The sequence below is a fragment of the Protomyctophum bolini genome (assembly GCF_963924005.1).
Source record: "Protomyctophum bolini genome assembly, chromosome: 2".
Classification (NCBI taxonomy): domain Eukaryota; kingdom Metazoa; phylum Chordata; class Actinopteri; order Myctophiformes; family Myctophidae; genus Protomyctophum; species Protomyctophum bolini.
The window spans coordinates 36261740-36281541 of NC_137863.1; the positions used below are offsets into that span (position 1 = coordinate 36261740).

The 19802-nt window shown below is 41.1% G+C and overlaps 1 protein-coding gene across 2 annotated transcripts in view; it reads left to right on the forward strand.

Moving 5' to 3' along the window:
* igsf21a (immunoglobin superfamily, member 21a) overlaps nucleotides 1-19802 on the forward strand; it is a 241920-nt gene that overhangs the window by 75938 nt on the left and 146180 nt on the right. For both annotated transcript variants that reach the window (XM_080776203.1, XM_080776202.1), the window contains exon 2: nucleotides 5846-5958. In XM_080776203.1, coding sequence (XP_080632329.1) covers nucleotides 5846-5958 — 113 coding nt within the window. The remainder of the gene's footprint in view (nucleotides 1-5845; nucleotides 5959-19802) is intronic.

Below are 19802 nucleotides of genomic sequence, written 5' to 3' on the forward strand. Positions count from 1 at the left end.
CGCTGTTCCAACGTTACATTTGTTGCGCATATGGGACTAATTTTGTAACTGCATCTTCTAAAAATGTAACGACACTAAAAAGCGGCATTAAACAAATCGTGTTTTACATTGTTTTCATAACATGGATGTGATGATCTTTTATTTTGAATCAAACACAAGCCACAAGGTAATTATTCAATAATATTACCAGTACCAGTTCGAGGATTTGAGTGAATTAAATGGGAAAATACATTGTTTTCAATGCTTGTTACAATTAGCCGACTTTACGCACCTCTGCTTTGGCGTTGCTTACAGAACAGAACTAACGTGCATAGCGTGTAAATACATAATATATACATGCAGACAACCATGTGGATTTGAACTCGGCAACATTAAAGAAAAGATCTGTAGACCAAAGATACTCAATGTGACACATTTTTACTCACTTTGAGATGAACCAGTCTGTTCGTAATAACTCGGTCTAGAATGAATCAAATTCGTTTTCACTTCCTGGGCACGTTACTTATGGCCGAGATTGAAAAGTGAGATACACAATCTCCGGTTTACTTCCCATATCTGTGTGAAGTGGACGGACACATTATTAGGAGAATGTTGGAGTCTATTCATTTCTAATGGGAGAGTGAACGTGAACACAACTTCTGAACCATGCTTTTGCTCCATGGTCACTGAACTAAATATTGGACCCAATCATCATCACAAGGCATATATTGTGCCTTATTTCCAAGATGTTCATACTAACATTCAAGTATATTTAAAAGTTTAAACTCTAAAGGTGACCTTATCAATAAGCCTCAGATGAAATTTCCACATCTTAGCATAAATGTGTCGAAATAATGTGTCATAATTCTAATTATGTTACATAGAATAGAATATAGTTGAATATTTTAATTTAAATTTTAAGCAAATGTTCCAGGAAATGAGTTACAAGGAACTATTGTAGTTATAAAAGTACAGGAAGTGAGGTGGGGGTTCCATTTTAGGTAACACAAAGAGTGTTTGGTGGTGATTTGTCAAAGAGACTTTTAAGGCCAATACTAAACCAGAATCAGAAATTGATAAACCACAGAGTAGTGGGACTGGAAAACTTTGAGAGAAGAAGAGTTTGGTCAAGGAACATTTCCTGAGGGTGTAGCACTGAATCCATTCCATTCAGAGCTTTTAGACAAAGGGGAACCTGCTGTTGGCCTCCTGACTTGAAGGTTGGGTGAGGAATATACTTTTTGAGCAATGCATTGCTGTTTTATTTGATGACTTTATAGATTACTTGATTTTTGATAAATAGAAGATAATTTATTTTAGAAGATACATTTTTTTGGTTTGATTACTTTTGGATTACTTTTTGGGAACTATACTCTTCTATTGATTGTTCAATGGAATTATTCTGTTTGATCAAGTTTAAGACGGATACAAATATTGCAAGTTTTGTGTTTTTCTTTTGGTCTGCAATACAGTTCGGTTACAGTATAAGGAATTTCTGGCGCAATTACAGGACCTTTATTTCTTTTAGTTCTTTAATATAACGCAATGGTTCTGATTGTTACTTATATTGGGTCATGCATTTTGACAGGTTAAAAGACGTCATCTACAGTATGTAGGCTATGACATACTTCTGGCTGTGTCTAAAACGTTGGGCCATGTTCGTGCAGTATGGCTGGTGCTATGATGATTGTTATCGTAAGATTTCCTGCCAGCAACATATAAAAACTTGTAAAATGACAGCGTAATTAGTTCCTCATTTTTAAAATAATCAATCAATAAAATCATGCAGGGAATGAATGACAGAAATGACTGCTTTTTTGAGGTAGATTTAATACAACTCACACAGTCACATGAGGTAGATTTAATGCAACTCACACAGTCACATGAGGTAGATTTAATTCAACTCACACAGTCACATGAGGTGGACAATCACGAATTTACCATTTCTTCCCTCATTGAAAAGTGTAGCATAATGATTGTAAGGCCAAAATAATGCAGTGTGCAAGGCTGCAAGACTGGACTACTGTACTCTTTCAATGAGAAGCCGGCTACACAGTCATATCCATCAACATCCAACCTGTTTTAAGCTGATTGGTGTGCTTATATTCATGCAGTTTATAGAAATTGTGTATACGTAGGAATTTGCATTGCCTATGTCCAGATTTTAGTATCACAACAGATAATAGATAAATCTGTCGGCTAGGTTTTTTCAAGCTTGCTCATGGATTGATTGATGTTGGTGTACTATCTGGCCATGCTGATGCATGTGAACATCCATCCAAAAGAAGATAGCAACAGAGGAGATTTGACAGGATAGTGTCCACACTTTCATTCATTCATTCATTCATTCATTCATTCATTTAAATGGCAGCTCAACATTCTCTTACACCTTCAGCTAATGTGTTTGCTTCGAATTAGCCCAACATTTGAATGTTGTTAATTAAGGTTAATTATTTAGTTGATTATTTTAATTTACCTAATAGCCAATCCTGGCTAGTGATCTCTTGTATACTACACGGAACCTTCCTCATGTCCTGTTGATATTTATTTTCTTTCTCTTTTATCTAGTTAATCAATTATTTTTTACCTCTTTTTTAAATGCACTATTTAACATTTTACCAAGCTCAACATGCCCTGCTGATATTATACCTTACACACTTCTTGTAGATGTGTTGGAACTGGACGTAATTGCCCCTTACTCATTTTTGAGTGGTGCAACCACTCCAAGGAACAGCAATGTCCGTGTTAACCTATGTGACTATGAGTACCAGATGGGGCAAAAGTGGCGCTGTTGTGCCAGAAACAGAGAGAGAGATATGTTGCACTGTTGCCTAGTGCTAATTACAGAGAGAGAGAGAGGCAGGGGGAGAGGGGAGTTGCACCACTCAGTTCACACAGGTGTGATTTTTAATATCACTTTAACTTGCAGATCTGTCCCAGATTATTGTCTCCTTCCTTATAAAACAAATCCAAACAAAAAGCCTGGCCTGGTCTCTAATCATGTGTTACACTTAAAAATCTTCTGCCAAAGACAATATTTTTGACCAACTTCAGTCAACATTGCCACAGTATTGAGACTGCACTTATTAGAGTCAGATAAAGAGTCAATGTACTGATTGCACTGGTGATGGTTCTATAATCTATTGAGTGCAGCATTTGACACCATTGATCCTAATATTCGTATCAATAGATTACAGCAGTGTATTGGCATACTGTATATCTGGGGCTGGGTTGCAGTTGTTACAAAATATTTGACAAATTGTAGTTTCTTTGTATCAGTGATGTTTCCCCTTCCTCCCTTTATGACCTGTGGAATGCCCTCGCTACATTTTACATCACGTCATAATATCTCCCTCCATTGTTACATACTGTATGACAAATGAGACAATTACATCTCCCGCCCGATGAGGCCCAACAACCCTAACCCGACTCCACCAGATGGTGGCGGGAACCCTCTGGCGGGTTACAACAACCCTACAAACTAAATCCCATCACCCTCCGGCGGGTTACAACAACCCTACAAACTTGCCATATGGTATGATAACGTTTTTAATAGACTGTATGTCAAAACATTGCATTCTGTTGAACTCTGACAAAACTAAAATGTTCATGATTGGCCCACCTTTTATTTATTCGTGCCTTGATTATTGCAGTGGTTGAACATGCCTTAAAGCTGCTATAAGCAATAATATGTCAACATTTTAATTACTTTTTATTTTTTTATTTTGTTTTATTCAGACAGCCAGGAATGCAGGAATGGGTAAAACGGTCCCAAAAATTATTTAGTCTCTGTGACACATCATGGGGCCAAATATGGGTCAAATATGTTCCTAGAAGCTTTGTCATTGGTCGCAATGACTAACCAATCAGGAAGTAGACAGGCAAATCAACCAATGACAAAGCTTCTAGGAAAATCTTTGAATGCAGATTGCGGCCCCTAGATGTGTCACAGAGACTATTTTTTTTGGAGCGTTTTACTCATTGCTGGCTGTCATTAAAATGTTGACATATTATTGCATATAGCAGCTTTAATGTGTTAAACAATCACAGCTCCACATACAGAACAGTGCTGCTAGACTTTTAACTTAACTAAAACCAGAAGAAGAGAACATATTACTCATATTTTAAGCATATTCCCCATGCAGGTTGTCTGCCTGTTGTGTTTGCAATCCATCAGCTCAAATTGCAATGGCATCATGTCATTCTAATCTTGAATGCAAATGTAAATGAATACGCAGGTCAGTTCCTGGTTCCTACAGTATACTGTTCTTGTGGTTAGGAACCGTTTGTGACAGGCTGCATCATATTCAGGTTGCTGTGAGGTCATAGCGATTCGGCCTGGTAAAACTTATGTATAGGATTCTGCCTCAGTGAATAAGAGTGAGATGACTTAGCACAAAATAATTCTCCATATTTTGTTTTCTTTCTTGGAACTGATAAAATAGTAGGGTGCAAATATTCAGACAGACGTTAGGCCACAAGGTCAATCATGTTTATTATCTGTGAAATAGCTATATACAGGTATTGGCTTGGCTTTGCAGACTCTGGTATCGTTCTGGATACTAATCCTTAACACTTTCGTTGTGTTTACAAATATACTGATTGACATTCTCCACCATGTGTTTTGTATTAATTGAACTTGATAGGTATTTATTCTGATGATTCCTCAGCGGAATAGTCCCATTTTCAATGTCATTCAAATTACGCTGCTTCTCCGAACTGTATTGACTGGGGAGGTTTATTCAAGGCCAAACAAGCCTCAGATCAAATTAGTGGTTCAAGGTAAAGCTTGAATGCAAGGGGTTGCCTGCATGGTGGCTCAGTCAGTTATTGCACAGACATATGCTCCTAGTGAGCAGTGAGCATGAGGTCCCGGGTTGGAATTTGACCTTGTCCAGCATGTCTCACACTGAGTAAAATACAATATATAATAACAACAACAACTTGTGCAATGCCTGCATTATGTACAGGAAAATGTTTATTTGTTACAAAATTAGATAATGGATATTTACAGTAGTACAATGACATATGTTGTCCAGGTGAAAGAAGCAATCTGACTGGAAAACACCTAGCTGGCCTGAATCCCCAAAACTGATATGGCTTTCTCCCCCCCCCCCCCCTTGTTTTACTTTGAAGTTTCAGTCTAAAACAGTGTTTCAACCAATCAGAACGTCTCATTCCCTCAGGCTATATGGAAATGCTGGATTCTTTCTCCACTGCAGCTTTGCAGCAGAATGGCTAGTGTAGCCTGTTGGCTGTTGATGTTCAGGCATCGCAAGGGAGAGAGAGGCCAGTGTGATGCATGTTGTTGCTACTTATTTCTAACCCAAAATAGCCTACACATTTTAGTGTGCTGACTGCTGAATCACTGACTACGTTTAAAACAAGTGCAATACATTGTCTGGACGTTGTCTTGAGATTCAAAACAGCATGTGCAGCTATGTGAGTCACACAGGTGAATCCAATCAAGATTCATAATATTTAGGCACGGGTGTGCCTAGGCTATACTCGGTATACTGTATGTCATAATGCAGTAAGTTGTCAATTAATTTTTTTCCATCTATTGTTGGGTACAATATGTCCATATTTTAATGTATGACCATGATCCTCAACTGCGGCTGTTCAGTGACAGTACAGCAGCTACAGCTCTTGACAACGTGGGGTGTGGAGAGATTCCAAGGACAACAAACATTCTCTGAATAAATTAATACAAATTATGGAAATACGTCTAAGCTTTAGTCCTGTCAGCCACTGGTATTTCTTTCCTGTTGGAATAAAACTATGGAAACTACTTTTACAGCAAAAATGTTGAAAATATAGAATGTGAGCACATTGTTAATAAAACTTCTCGTTTTGTCTTTTTCAGGATATTTGACAGTAACCATTGACCCTCTGCCTCCTGTGGTTGTGGGAGAGACCGTTACCCTCAAGTGTAACTTTAAAACTGATGGACGCCTTCGGGAGATTGTTTGGTACAGGGTGAGTTTGCCTCTTTTATACAACCATTGCTCTTATCGAACTTATCGCTGCTGCCGGGCAGAAACGTCGTTTAACTTTAGATCATCTCCATATTTCAACTAAATTAATGCCCTACTGTCATGCTACAGCTAGGTCACAACGTGTCGTTATGTGACAGGTTGAGACCTTGTAGATCTGCTTTTTTTTCCCTCTTTTCTATTTGTGATGTGTTGGGGTTTTTTGCGTCAAAGTGTGTCTGTGGGTTTTATAAATGTTTATTCCACGCGACAGCAGCGTTATGCTGTCAATAACATCTGTGGCATATCCATTTGAATTCTTGAATTTGAATGCTTTAACTGTACTATAACAGAGGTCAGAGGTCAATCGCAAAAAAAGTCCTATTCTGCCTTATTGTTGCGATGGGAGAGCAGCACTGGGAGAGCAGTACTGTGTCAGATTCACATCATTAGAAAACAAGCCATCATGTTGGACAGCTGTAGGGGAAGCTGCACTGGCTGTCGCTTGGGAAGCCGATTTCTCAATTTGCTGGTCATTGCCATCACTTCTTAATAGTTCACAGCTGGGCACTCTTTGGTTATTACAACCCCAGTGGGTGTATTACGCTACACAAATGCTGCTGGGTAATTAAGTAACTTGTAGAAAGATCCCCTTTTTGTCTTCAACCTGGAGAGTTCACATGGAGGCAGCATACGGTGCATGTCCTCGTCTGACAATGCCTGACAATACACACACTCAACAATGTATTTTGCTATGGGCTATATGAGAAATCACTCACTGCACACAGTGACGTACAGTACTGTATACTGGCAGACATGATACAGGGACAATAGTACAATGGGACAGCTAGGACAATGGATTAACACATCTCAACATACTGTTCATATTCAGTAGGGCACACTGGCGTCTGGAAACATAACTCTCTGTTCTGCACGATAATATGCGACAGTATCTGATCCAATATGTCTAATCTCTGGCCAAAGACCATGCGAGACAAATAGTTAAATTAATATGGCAACTGGCATACAATCTAATGATATACAGAATACTTGGCGTTTGATACTTGATGTGGCTTTGGTTTCAGAATAGAAAACAATAACGACATTCACCTTGGCCTCCACTACTCTGCTGTGCTGGGACAATGTCCACTGATGAGCAAGCAAACACTTTATTGCTTAGGCAGGATCTCTGTCTTTAGAAGTGCGTCTCTCTCTCTTCCCTTCGCACTTTTATCCCTTTTCGGATAAGGCCGTGTCTCAGAGCTCATCTTAGCAAATGCTGACTTTTCAAGATGGGACCGAAAGAGATTTATAGGACTTTACACATCTACCAGAACACCATAGATCACTTTGAGCTCTGTGACAATTTCATTTAATCAGGCAGGAATCGGAAACTTATTTTGTTTTTGCCATTTTTGTCTCAGGCTTTGGTAATATCTATTGATAACTGTAGATTTTGAGACACACTCTCATTAAGGAACCGGAATTGTTAAAATTGTAAGGATCCCAACCCTAGAGTAAATAGAATTGGGTGGTAGCATGAATCTGTACCATCTCTCTTGTGGCTCACAGCCCAACACACAAGCACTAATAAATTATAAATCAATTACCTGCACTTATATTCTTTAATCTCAGCGTTTTACTTGACTAAATGCTGCAGACTTCTCATTTTACTTTCCTGTTCAATTGGAACTGGGGTGGATACCTACTTGGGGGATATGCTCATATCTAATCTACACCCTGGCCAATGAATCAGGCGAGAATTGAATGAGCTGAGAGATCTCAGCAAGGGTTCATTCATTACAAGGTTGTTGCTGTTATCTTGACAGACTCTGTTTGAGGATTTTGCAATGCACACCGCACAGACTCCACTGCATTCTGACCACTATACATCCATCCACAGGCTTTAGGCTCCACTTAATCAAGATTGTTTCTTTTCATGGAACCTTTTCTTAATGCTAGTGCAGCCCAGAGTTCTCTTCACCCTGCTATCCAGTACGTTGGAGAGAGAGATAAACGTAATAGGCTTGATAGGATAGGTTCCCCCTGGGTTTCTTTCTTTTTCTTCTTTTTTTGCTCACTTTTTTATGAAAGTGTTTAGCATTTTCTATTCCCTCTCAAAATCATGAATAGGTCATAGCTGAAAATAATTTCCATTGACTTAAGAATATCCACAATTAAGTGAGACAGAAACAATTTTGTGTAAATAAAATTATGTTTTTGCACGTAGTATAGGCACTTTTAGCTTCAGCCTATTCCTTATTATGTTGATGTACAGTATGATTGTATTGTACATGTGAAGATGTCGTGTGAAGTGAGCGGCGAGTGAATCATTCCAGCCAATCACAATTTGCGTCCTCACTTTTGTCTTCAATGTTTGTGTTTACACAAACACTCAAAACTCATGGGCATAGGAGGGGCTAGCACCCCTCAAAAAACAACAACAGAATAGACAGGCTCAGTAAACAGAACGAAAGCCACTTGAGTGTAGGTGACTTAGTTTGCACAGAGGGGGCCATGTGAAGTTGTGAACGTTGTTGTTGTGTACTGTGCACTACAGATGTGATAGCCTATACCTTTTCATGCAGTCTCTTATGCTTTAATAGCATACCAAAAAGTACTGATAGAGCAGTTGATAAGAGGGGTCCCATTGTTCTGCCTGTAGAGGAGAGGCATGTTGACAGGATTGTGGCGGTGGTGGTGTGTGTGTGGGGGGAGTGTTGTCCTTGGAGCCCACACTTCAGTGAGACACGTGGCAGCTCACCTCGCACTGTACAGTTCATTCTGATTCAGTCATTCTAAATGAAGATATACTAAAGGACCTCTCCCAGTGGGGAATACTGGGCTGTGTTGCTAGAAGCTCGCCTGTTGAGTGCCATTCTGCACACACAAATCACAATTCAGCCCTCTCCTGTGTGCGGTGAACTTTCTTTATTGCTCATATCAATGACTAACTCATACTCTAAGCTTCTACAACACAGTACATCTTTTTCAGGAAACATCCCTTAGTGGAGGCCTTCAACCTCAATTCTGTATGCACAAATGGCTCCCTCTGAAGACATTGCCATTATCTGAACGGCACAGAAGCGCCATACGCACGTCCTTAAGGGTTCACCAGCTGTGTTACTGGACACAGGCCAGGGCTGCCCGGGTTGCTTTGAGGAAAACATGACGTTCTTATTCTCGAAATGTGAAATGTGCTCTGAAAACACTGACCCGATTCCAAACGCGCTGTCATGAGTTATGTCTTGAAAGCAATCATAAGATGGTGTTATAGTGCTAGACTATGTGCCCACGCACAATTCCTTTTGCTCGGCATGGTCTTCTAACACCAGTGGCTCCCACAATGCTTGTGTGTGTGTGTGTGTGTGTGTGTGTGTGTGTGTGTGTGTGTGTGTGTGTGTGTGTGTGTGTGTGTGTGTGTGTGTGTGTGTGTGTGTGTGTGTGTGTGTGTGTGTGTGTGTGTGTGTGTGTGTGTGTGTGTGTGTGTGTGTGTGTGTGTGTGTGTGTGTGTGTGTGTGTGTGTGTGTGTGTGTGTGTGTGTGTGTGTGTGTGTGTGTGTGTTTTTGCTTTACTTGTGGCCCACGTTTTGACAAATCCCATTATAGCTCTTGACAGTGTCAAAGCACAGGATCCCAGCTATGCAAATGACTCTTCTTCAGGGCACAGTGTGCCAAGAAATACTGGAGTGCAGTACCCTCCAGTGTAATGTGTCAGACTGTTGGCTTTTTCTGCTTAAATGATATCCCCAAACGCAATGGTGCCGATGGGTCACTGGCTATTTGACCCATTTGATAATCCTGTTTCTGGACAATGGAGGATAGTTCATTTATGTAAAAAAAAATCACACTGTGTGAAGTGAGGGGCACTCTTATCATTGTTATTGTAAGAGCCATATGATCTAAGGGTTTTGTACTAATTGTGTATGCCACCACCCGGGCTTGGCCAAGGTTGCCTGGGTATTTAATGCGTCCCCAATCAAGCAGCAGGTGTAGCTGATCGGCAGGCTGTGGACTGAGTATGTGTATAGTATAGTATAGGACAGGGGTCCCCAAACTTTTTCCTGTGAGGGCCACATAACTTTTCCCTTCTCTGATGGGGACGGGGTCAGTTTGTAACAGAAAAAGTGTGACGATCGCAGGGGTGCCAACGTAAACATTTTTTTCCCCCAGAAAGCCACACATATATAGCCACAAATATTAATAACCAGTGCACGTACTACAGGGCTGCATAGTGCCAGGGTTTCCTGCACAATGTTGTTGGCATGGCGCCATGCTTAAAATAAATCGCGCCATGCCAAGCTGGTTTTTTTTTGAGGGGCCTAGTGAATCATGATGCCTCCCCAGTGTCTCCCCAGTGTCTCCCCAGTGCCTCCCAGTGTCCCCCTGAGTGTCTCCCCAGTGCCTCCCCAGTGTCCCCCTGAGTGTCTCCCCAGTGCCTCCCCAGTGTCCCCCTGAGTGTCTCCCCATGAGTGTCTCCCCAGTGCCTCCCCAGTGTCTCCCAGTGCCTCCCCAGTGCCTCTCCAGTGTCTCCCAGTGCCTCCCCAGTGTCTCCCCAGTGCCTCCCCAGTGTCTCCCCAGTGCCTCCCTGAGTACCTCCCCAGTGCCTCCCCAGTGCCTCCCTGAGTACCTCCCCAGTGCCTCCCCAGTGTCTCCCCAGTGCCTCCCCAGTGTCTCCCCAGTGCCTCCCTGAGTACCTCCCCAGTGCCTCCCCAGTGTCTCCCCAGTGCCTCCCCAGTGCCTCCCTGAGTACCTCCCCAGTGCCTCCCCAGTGCCTCCCTGAGTACCTCCCCAGTGTCTCCCCAGTGCCTCCCCAGTGCAGTGTCCCCTCAGTGTCCCCCCAGTGCCTCCCCAGTGTCTCCAATAGCAATACAAGAGCAATAATACAAATTAATCTTAATTTATTATTCTAATTATTTGCTCTCATCCAGTGCTAATGAAAAATAAAAATAAAATCCTATATTTTGGTTATTAAATAAAAAAAAAAAAAAAAAAAAACATTTCTTTTTTTTACCTTGAGGCAGGCGGGCCACATAAAATGACATGGCGGGCCGTATACGGCCCGCGGGCCGTAGTTTGGGGACCCCTGGTATAGGACAACGGCAATAATAAATATATTTTACGGCGAGAACGTTTCGACTTCAGTTCATTGAGCACATGTCTGAACAACCTCCTTGCAGCCACAGTGTTCAAGCATAGGGCTTGGACACTACAGTTATATCATTGTTAATGGGAATTTGTAGGACCGAAATAGCCAATTTGCTCGTCTATAATCTATATGCCGTAAATTATCCATTCATTGTCAATGGGAATTTCCTTTGTGTAGGACAAAAATCACACCCATGTGAAGTGAGGGGCGCTAATATATTAAATTCTTAAACGCCATTAACAATAATGAGACAATATGACGTAATGAGGCACATTATGACGTGAATTATCCCTTCAATGATGTAAATTCTCCATTCATTGTCAATGGCATTTATTGTTTGTGTTAGGACAAAAATCTACACTATAGCTGAATATAGGAGGGGCTAGCACCCCTCAAAAATTGAACCTGTGTTAATTTAACCTGAGTGTGTATACAAATCTATATCAAATGGTCCATTTGGTTACAGATTGTGCACATGTCAGAGTTGACTACAAGCTAAGGATTTTGATGGGTAGGAGTCATCATATTCTGAATCCAAGTTTAAAAAAGTCCAAGGCAGGGTTGCCTGGGCAACTGGAATCAGCGGGTAGCATAGAGAGCTCTCTGATTGTGTACACACAGCACACTCCTGTGGGGTTCTTTGTGTGTCTAACTTCCCGCTGCTTAAATCCTCAAGTGTAATTGTGGAATCTTCCCTGTCTGTATACAGTAGTCATACTGTAGGTTGAATGTGAATATTGTGCAATGTTTTTGTGTGTGTTGTCGTTATCAGCATAATACTGATTTCTACAAAATGTATAGTCTGGGATACTTTTCTTTCAATTACTCTCTTGTATTCTCTTAGTATACCACGCACACGGATCAATTATCAACTGATCAAACTATTAAAGTAAGGATTAATTTTAAATAACATAAGAATATGAAATCCTTTATTTTTAGTTATATATGGCATGTTTTATTTTCTTTGATAAGAGATACATTTTATTTGAAGTAGGCCCACGAGAGCAACATGCACGGTGATAGTAAATCTCACGATCAACAGTCCAAGTAATTGCTTGACATCCTATTTACACACAATTTAGCATTTGTTGAATAGAAATTCAATTTTCCTGGATTGCATTGGGGGGCTATTAGGTTCCTGATGTGGTCATTGTCTGCTTCGGTTTTGTGTCCTCAACCAAATCTAATTTCATGGACAGAAGACCCTGCGATTGAGCAATCTCGAGTGCCACATTAACAGTAATTTCTAAACAAGGGGTAGGGGGAAACCGTGCTCCCCCTGTTTAATAGTATGCAGAATTATGCTTTGTTCACATGGCCCCATCTGCTTAAGCCCGTCTCCACAGGGAATCCCCTAACTGGCCTGTATTGTCCAGACAGTGCCTGTGTACTTGAAATAAACAGAACTACTAGAGCTATACTTTTAACCCCAGCCTCCCCAAGAGGACCTGTTAATATTTGAGTTCTGAATAATATTCGGAACTGTCCAAGTGTCCGATACTGAGCACTATAGATTGGTTTTAATCACATGAAGACTGACTAATCTATTGTCTCTCCTATTGTGATCTGATTAGAAATGTGTGTATTGATATGGAACATTCAATGAAAATATCAGATCTATAAGATCACAACACAATGCATAGTGACACTGTAGAAGTGTAGATCTTCATTTTCACAATTTGATGGAAGTATTTGACAAAAGCATCTCTACTCTTTTTGCTGAATTAAACACCCAAAAGGTAGAAGGGGAGATAAGGTGATCACTGCACCATGCACAACCTTCACTTTTGAGTTTGTCACCAGGCCAAATAAGCCACCTGTTACACATGAAGTGATAATTGGAGACACCACCATGTCTGCAAACTAGTGCGTGTGTGCGTGCATGTGTGCGTGCGTGCACTAATGGCATTGACAGTGGCAGGTTTCCCCCCCCCCCCCCCCCCATATAGAGCAGGGTGAATACATGTGTCCTCATTGTTTGCCTTTCCCATTGATCCCCAGGTATCTATCATAGGCAATGTCTTTGTCTAATTAATTAGTTATTATTTCAGGAAGTTATTACTTGGAACATCTCTCCAGGAGCTAATTTGTATTTTCATTTGTTCATCATTCACATTATTATGTCACCTTTGATTTCCATAGCAACATTGGCACAGCTTTGTCACGTTAATCAATTCAAGTATTTATCACTATGGCACCATCACTGGATAAATCAAGAGCTACACAGTGGAACCTCTTAGTACTTTTATGCAGGAATGAGAATCACTTAATTCGCACATGGTTTAAAGATTTAAAAAATATATTTATTTTATAGTATAACTTAATAGTATGTATATCAAAGCTGAAGGTTCCTGACATAGATTGCAACACACTGTAGTTACATAAACATCAACAATGACTATCTGTGACAGGATTTTAATTTAGTCAGCATACCTCTGGCCCGATATGACACTCTCAATATAGTACTAGTACCTCCTCAACCTCATGTTAATGAACATTTTCAACTTCCAAAGTGGTACACTTGATTAATTGTATGGGCCTTGATCTTGTTCTTGCACCTTGTTAGTATTTATTTTATGTTCTTTTGTTTTACTTTCTTTTTCATATCATGAACTGCTGTTGTTACTGTTATTGTTAGAATAATCTTTGCATTAACATGAACCTTGCCACACCAGCGTTTCACTGCTTGTGCTGGTATATGAGTAGTCTTCATTATTCTTGATTCTATTTTTTGCTACTGTATCTCTCTGTCAGTTCAAACATGAGTGGGAGTGATTAGATCAGAGCATTGTGGTGACATTTGCATTAGAGCAGGAGAAGATTCTGCATGCAAGAGGAGTCCTAGAAATGAACTCACATGCTTTACATCATGAAACACACGTGTGTGTGTGTGTGTGTGTGTGTGTGTGTGTGTGTGTGTGTGTGTGTGTGTGTGTGTGTGTGTGTGTGTGTGTGTGTGTGTGTGTGTGTGTGTGTGTGTGTGTGTGTGTGTGTGTGTGTGTGTGTGTGTGTGTGTGCGTGCGTGCGATCAAAGTAAAGTTTTTTTTTGTTTTTTTGAGTGGTGCAACCACTCCCTTACAGTACGTTTTCACAGCGGGCGACAGCCAGACGAATTTTCCGGAAGTGCATTATTTGTCTATGGGACCCGGCAACTACCCGCGATAGCAGGCGAACAGGCGATGGTCGAAAAGTGTTCGGGGCAACGTCGCCCGAAAAGATACAAATAATTCATCTTTTTGGGCGATGTGTCGGCCGATGCTCGCCCGCTGTTAAAACGTACTATTACGGAGCTATGTGTGTGGCTGGGTGGCGCGGTGGGTGCCTGCCTGGGTCTGAGCATTCACCACCTGTGCACAACCTAACACACACACAAACGCACACACACACTCATCATATATACAGTTAATACGTGCAACTGTATATATGATGATTTCGGATGTGCCAGTACAGTACAGTGACAGTACAGTACAGTACCGTTTCGGACGTGGGGCGGCTTGCCAGATTCGGCCCGGCCCCCTGGGCGTGTGACCCCCACACGGAGTTGCACCACTCACTTCACACAGGTGTGATTTTTAACCTCTATTTAACCAGTATAAACCACATTGAGAGCATAAACCACATTAAACTCAGAGCAATAACCCACCTATCTCCCAGAATCCCTTCCCAGTTTGAACGAATGTACAATTATGTGCAGGATGTAAATTGTATATGATCCCCCTCCCCTGTGCCAATGTTAGCACCCGTGCCTAAGGTTGCTACTGTACCCCTGATCTATATGATGATTATTATTTAACTTATGGACAGTGAAGATCGTGCAACCGAACATAGGGATCAATGCTTGATTGGTTTTAACTCAACTGACAGGCTTGTGTTCATCTTAGATTTTTACACAGAAGGTATTTATCATCAAATAGCTGCAGAATTCAACCCTCTTTAAGGCAATTCAAATAGAGTTGCTGCTCCCAACAGTAATTGATATTGATCTTGTACAGTTTCATTGTAATGGTAATCCACCTCATTGTGATAGGCTGTGTGTAAAGAAGAAGTGATCAATGAGCAGTCAGCACACCCCCGTCCCCTATACCATATGTTGCAGACACCTCTAATGGAAGCGTGGATATAAAGCTATAGGGTTTGATTGCATTTATTTTAGTTATTATTGCACTATTATTGCCCTATAGGGACATTTGTGAGCCTACCTGCACATTGTTCAAACAGACATAGGCCTACTGTATATTGACAATGACATACAATGTTATGATATGAAGCATTTAAAATGTTATACGTACAGTATCACACCTATGTGATACTATCTCGCTGATCTCTCGTCATCCTGTTTGAATTGAAATTGTGTGTGTGTGTGCGTGTGTGTGCGTTTGTGTGTGGGTGTGTGCGTGTAAGATCTGGTCGTCCCAGCTTAGTAAGAGAGCAAAAATATTTAGGACGACCGTTGAGCCAATTCTACTCTATGGCTCCGAGACACAGACACTTTCAAATAAATTGGAGAAACGGCTGGATGGCACTTACACCCGGCTTCTAATGAGAGCGCAAAATCTCTCTTGGAAGAGCCACCCATCGACTAATCTAATATACGGCAACCTTCCCTGTGTTTCTTCACTACTCGTGTGTGTGTGTGTGTGTGTGTGTGTGTGCGTGCGTGCGTGCGCGCGTGCGTGCGTGCGCGCGTGTGCGCGCGTGTGCGCATACAGAAGTCCAGAGGTGATTTTTATTTTATTTTTTTACTGGGGAGGTCGATATTTTTTATCTTGTCACATGCACGCATGGCACACATGCACGCTCGAATGTGCACTCACACACACGCTACGACCAGCATTATGAAATATTAATTTGTAGATTGATTGATTCATTTTAGTTGCGTAAAGGGCCTTTCAAACGGGAAGCGAGGAATGCAGGCGTTGTTGCCTGGATCAACGACAGGTCTCCTCCAGGTCTGCTGAAGAGGGGCGCAACAACGCAAGCTTTAAAATAAAGCCAAACGGTATCCAGGTCTGGTGAGTCGCGGGCGTGTGCACGTAACGAGCATGCACGCAACAAATTCACGGGACCGCGCTCACGTGAATACACTTGCGTCGTCGCACCGCGACTGCTCCCCAGTGCTCCGCGCTAAAACGGAGGTCTCATTGAAAATGAACTATAGGCGCGTTATATCGCTTCACGTTTGAAAGGCCCTTAAGTCGTTTTAGTTAGAAATATAAGTGACAGTGTGCGGGTCTCCCTCCCACCCTCCCTCCCTCTACATGTCTCTCTACACCTGTTGGCAGTATAGTAAGTCGAGTGTGTGGAGGTCTTCCCTTCAAAAAGTTAGAAATATTTAAAATAAAACATAATTTTTAGTTATTTTCCAAAGAATTCCTTCATTTGCGTGCAGAGCCTAAGAAAGAAAGGTAGGATAATAGAATGCATGAAAACGAATGGCTAGACTATGGCTTGTGAAACACGTTTGACCTTTCACGCCATTAGCCCTGGCTAGACCAACACATTCTACTGAGTGGAGAGACCAGATGGGGGTTTGGTTGCACATCTGATGGGGTCTGAACTCTGAAGTGCCTTTAACTGCTGGATAGACTAAATTACATATAGGCTCATTTTCCTACTGATATTTATCCCAAATGACCTGCCATGTGGTCTATTTTGCAGAAATGCCGCTCGTCCAGTTTCTCCGGCAGCCCTCCCTCATAGCATAGAGCAGAGCCCATTTAAGCAAATCGCTTTTACAATATTTGTTGCGGTCAAAAGTGGATCACCTATTTTCACTACTTTAGCTTGACACTGTGTTATAACGATGCAGGCCATTAAGTGAGTAAAAAACTGAAATATAGACACACAAGGTAGTTTCTGCCCTATGCTTACAGTACTTCGGTGCAGTGTTGCTCCACAAACATAGGTCGATTAGGTCGTCGGCCCGTCGCACAAATAAGTGTTAATCAGCATTTTGACACACATTTTGTTGGGCTGTCTGTAGAATGCCTAAAATGTCAAATGATACCTTAGACAAATTAATAACCAAATGAAATGCAAAAGTCTGTGCCTCAAGCAAAATGTCATACAGGAAATACATTAGCTATACAGCAATCTCTAGCAAGGAAATTAATGGGCATACACAGTAATATGCATGTGCAACTACTGTGTGATCCAAGCACAGAAGGAGCTGTTCGTAAAACCGAGAGCTTGTCACAGCTTAGCATGGATTATGTGCTTGTTTAATAATTATAAGTTAAATAAAGGGGTAAGCTTTCTTACCCCTAAATTAGCAGGCAATAACTAATACTGTAGATGCACTGTTTTTCAACGTTTCATCAGTAGGACATTACAGTTGTGGGCCATTGACCTTGTCCGTTTATCTTTGCAGAGGTTTGCCTGATCTGCGCATTTCACAGTGTAGATATTATGTCCACTAGGGGGAGTAGAGAGCTATATAAAAACCTGCGACCAGTCAAAGCCATCAAGAGCGAGAGAGAGAGACTAAAATGCACGTGATTTTCTGTTAATGTTGAATGTTACTGCAGAGGGGGGAACAGAGCTGCTCAGATAGTTGCCAGGTCATAAACAGGAGAAATGTGCAAATAATTAAAATAAAATAATAATAATATATTGCAGAATTTATTTTAAAAATAATGCTTTAGCATTAGTATTGTTGTACACCCTGAGAAAGTTGTATGAAGAAAAGTAAACACTTGCTTCCCCCCAATATGCTCAGAACAAAAAAAAGCAATATACCGGTACCTTTGTTTTGCCCCAAAAGTACATTTTAATCTAATGATTAAATTGAAAAACATATCTTTTTTTGTATGGCGGCTGTTGGAGTCAATCAGTTTGTGAGAGGCTTGATTGGTTAAACTGCATGCAGCTGGTCTACAGATGGCCCCACATTACCATGGAAACCGGAGGCTGTGCCAAATTCTTACCTTAGTTACAATGCTACCATCTCAATTCATCCTTTTGGACAAAACATGCTTATAGGGACATTCAGGAACTAACTAGATAGCGGGTGATACAGAGGTTCCTTTCAAGTGAAACACAGACTGGAGCTTATTTACATCATAGTTAGTGTTGGGAAACCAGATTAACCATTGGTGTTGATCCAATTTGGATGCATTTGGCTCGCTGGAGGACAATGCATTTATCTGGAGGACGAGCATTTACATAATGGTTAAGCCCAATAGTAATATATATTGTATACCTAATTGTCGTTTTTCATCCCATGCTTATGATGCTGGCCACCTGCATTAGAGTAAAAAACATTCCGCTCCCACCACATTTTGTTGGGTCCCATGGGACCGGTGGTAACCCAATCCTGTTGCAGTCCTTTATGTGGAGCAGAAGTCATTACTACTACTATAGTTGTCGCTTTGGTTCATACCCGTACTGAGTGTGAATTTGAGCGTATCAGAGCAATGGATGCATTTCATTCTAGTGTGTGTGTGTGTGTGTGTGTGTGTGTGTGTGTGTGTGGTATATATAATGTGGTATTGGTTAGTGGCATACAGTATATACTACTAAATGGCACCTGAGCTGTTTAAAAAAGCTTTAATATGCAATTAAACTGAACAGAGAATAGGCTACTGTATATGTTACACGATTGTCATGCTGAACCCTGTTTCCTGTCAAGCAATGTTAGCAGCTACAGTACAAAGGGACAGTATATGTTCCTTTGTGTTTATAGCTGATACAGGACAGAATTCGCCGTTAGCATTCTTGTCATTCATGTCATTATTTTACCACTGCACAAAATAAGTTTCCGAGAGGAAAAAGAAAGTTCCTTGAAGTTGAAGTTGATTCTTGTTTTCAGAGTCTGTTCGTGCAGAAACTATATCAGGTAATTGTGTGTATTTCAGTGTCTGCACTGAAGCCTGGAATCATGTTTCTCCCCTCCACATCAGTTGCCATTATGATGTATGGTTATAATTGCATTCATTACTATGATTGTGATGGGTTCCGCTTAATTTATACTCTGACGTGCAACTGTGTCATTTGCTGAAAATAGCCTAACTACAAGTTATGCTATGCCCCGTGTTGTGAACTTGTAAATTGGCTATGGTGTATATTTTCAGCAAGCAACACCAATGTATCAATTAGGCTTTCCTCTCCAGGTTTCCACCCCTCTTAACAGGTTTGGTAATGTCTTCTAACACTTTGCAGTTGAGTAATTAATTAGCCTGGCATGGCCAGACTAATATCACTGCAGGGCATTTATTTTCCTGTGGCAGATTTGTTCAATTCCTTGTTTACGGGCCGACAAAACGTGCTATTATCTGTAAATCTACGGCGCTCTCCATGGATTTAATCAAATGCAGATGTTCTGTCCTAATTTCTGACTTAACCATGCATCTCGTTTGGAATATCAACGCTTCTAAAGAGAGATCAGACTTTTAATGTGCGAGGTGTAATGGAACATTATACCTCCTGGTTTTGTGGGGAAATGGAAGGTGGGGCTTTTCAGAGTAAAATCTGCCCATCTGCTTGGCACTGTAGCACCTTTATTCTGAGAAATTCCCCAGCAAAACTAGTGTTAAGTAATGTATTCACGACTGTTAAGTGTTAACACAGTGGTGTTTAACCCATTAAGACCAGGAAAGCATCTGTGTCATTTTAGATTTGACTTGAGCTATTTTCAATCATTTTAACCACTTTAACCATTATTTGATAGCCAACTTTTGCTTTTCAAAAAGATGAGCAGAT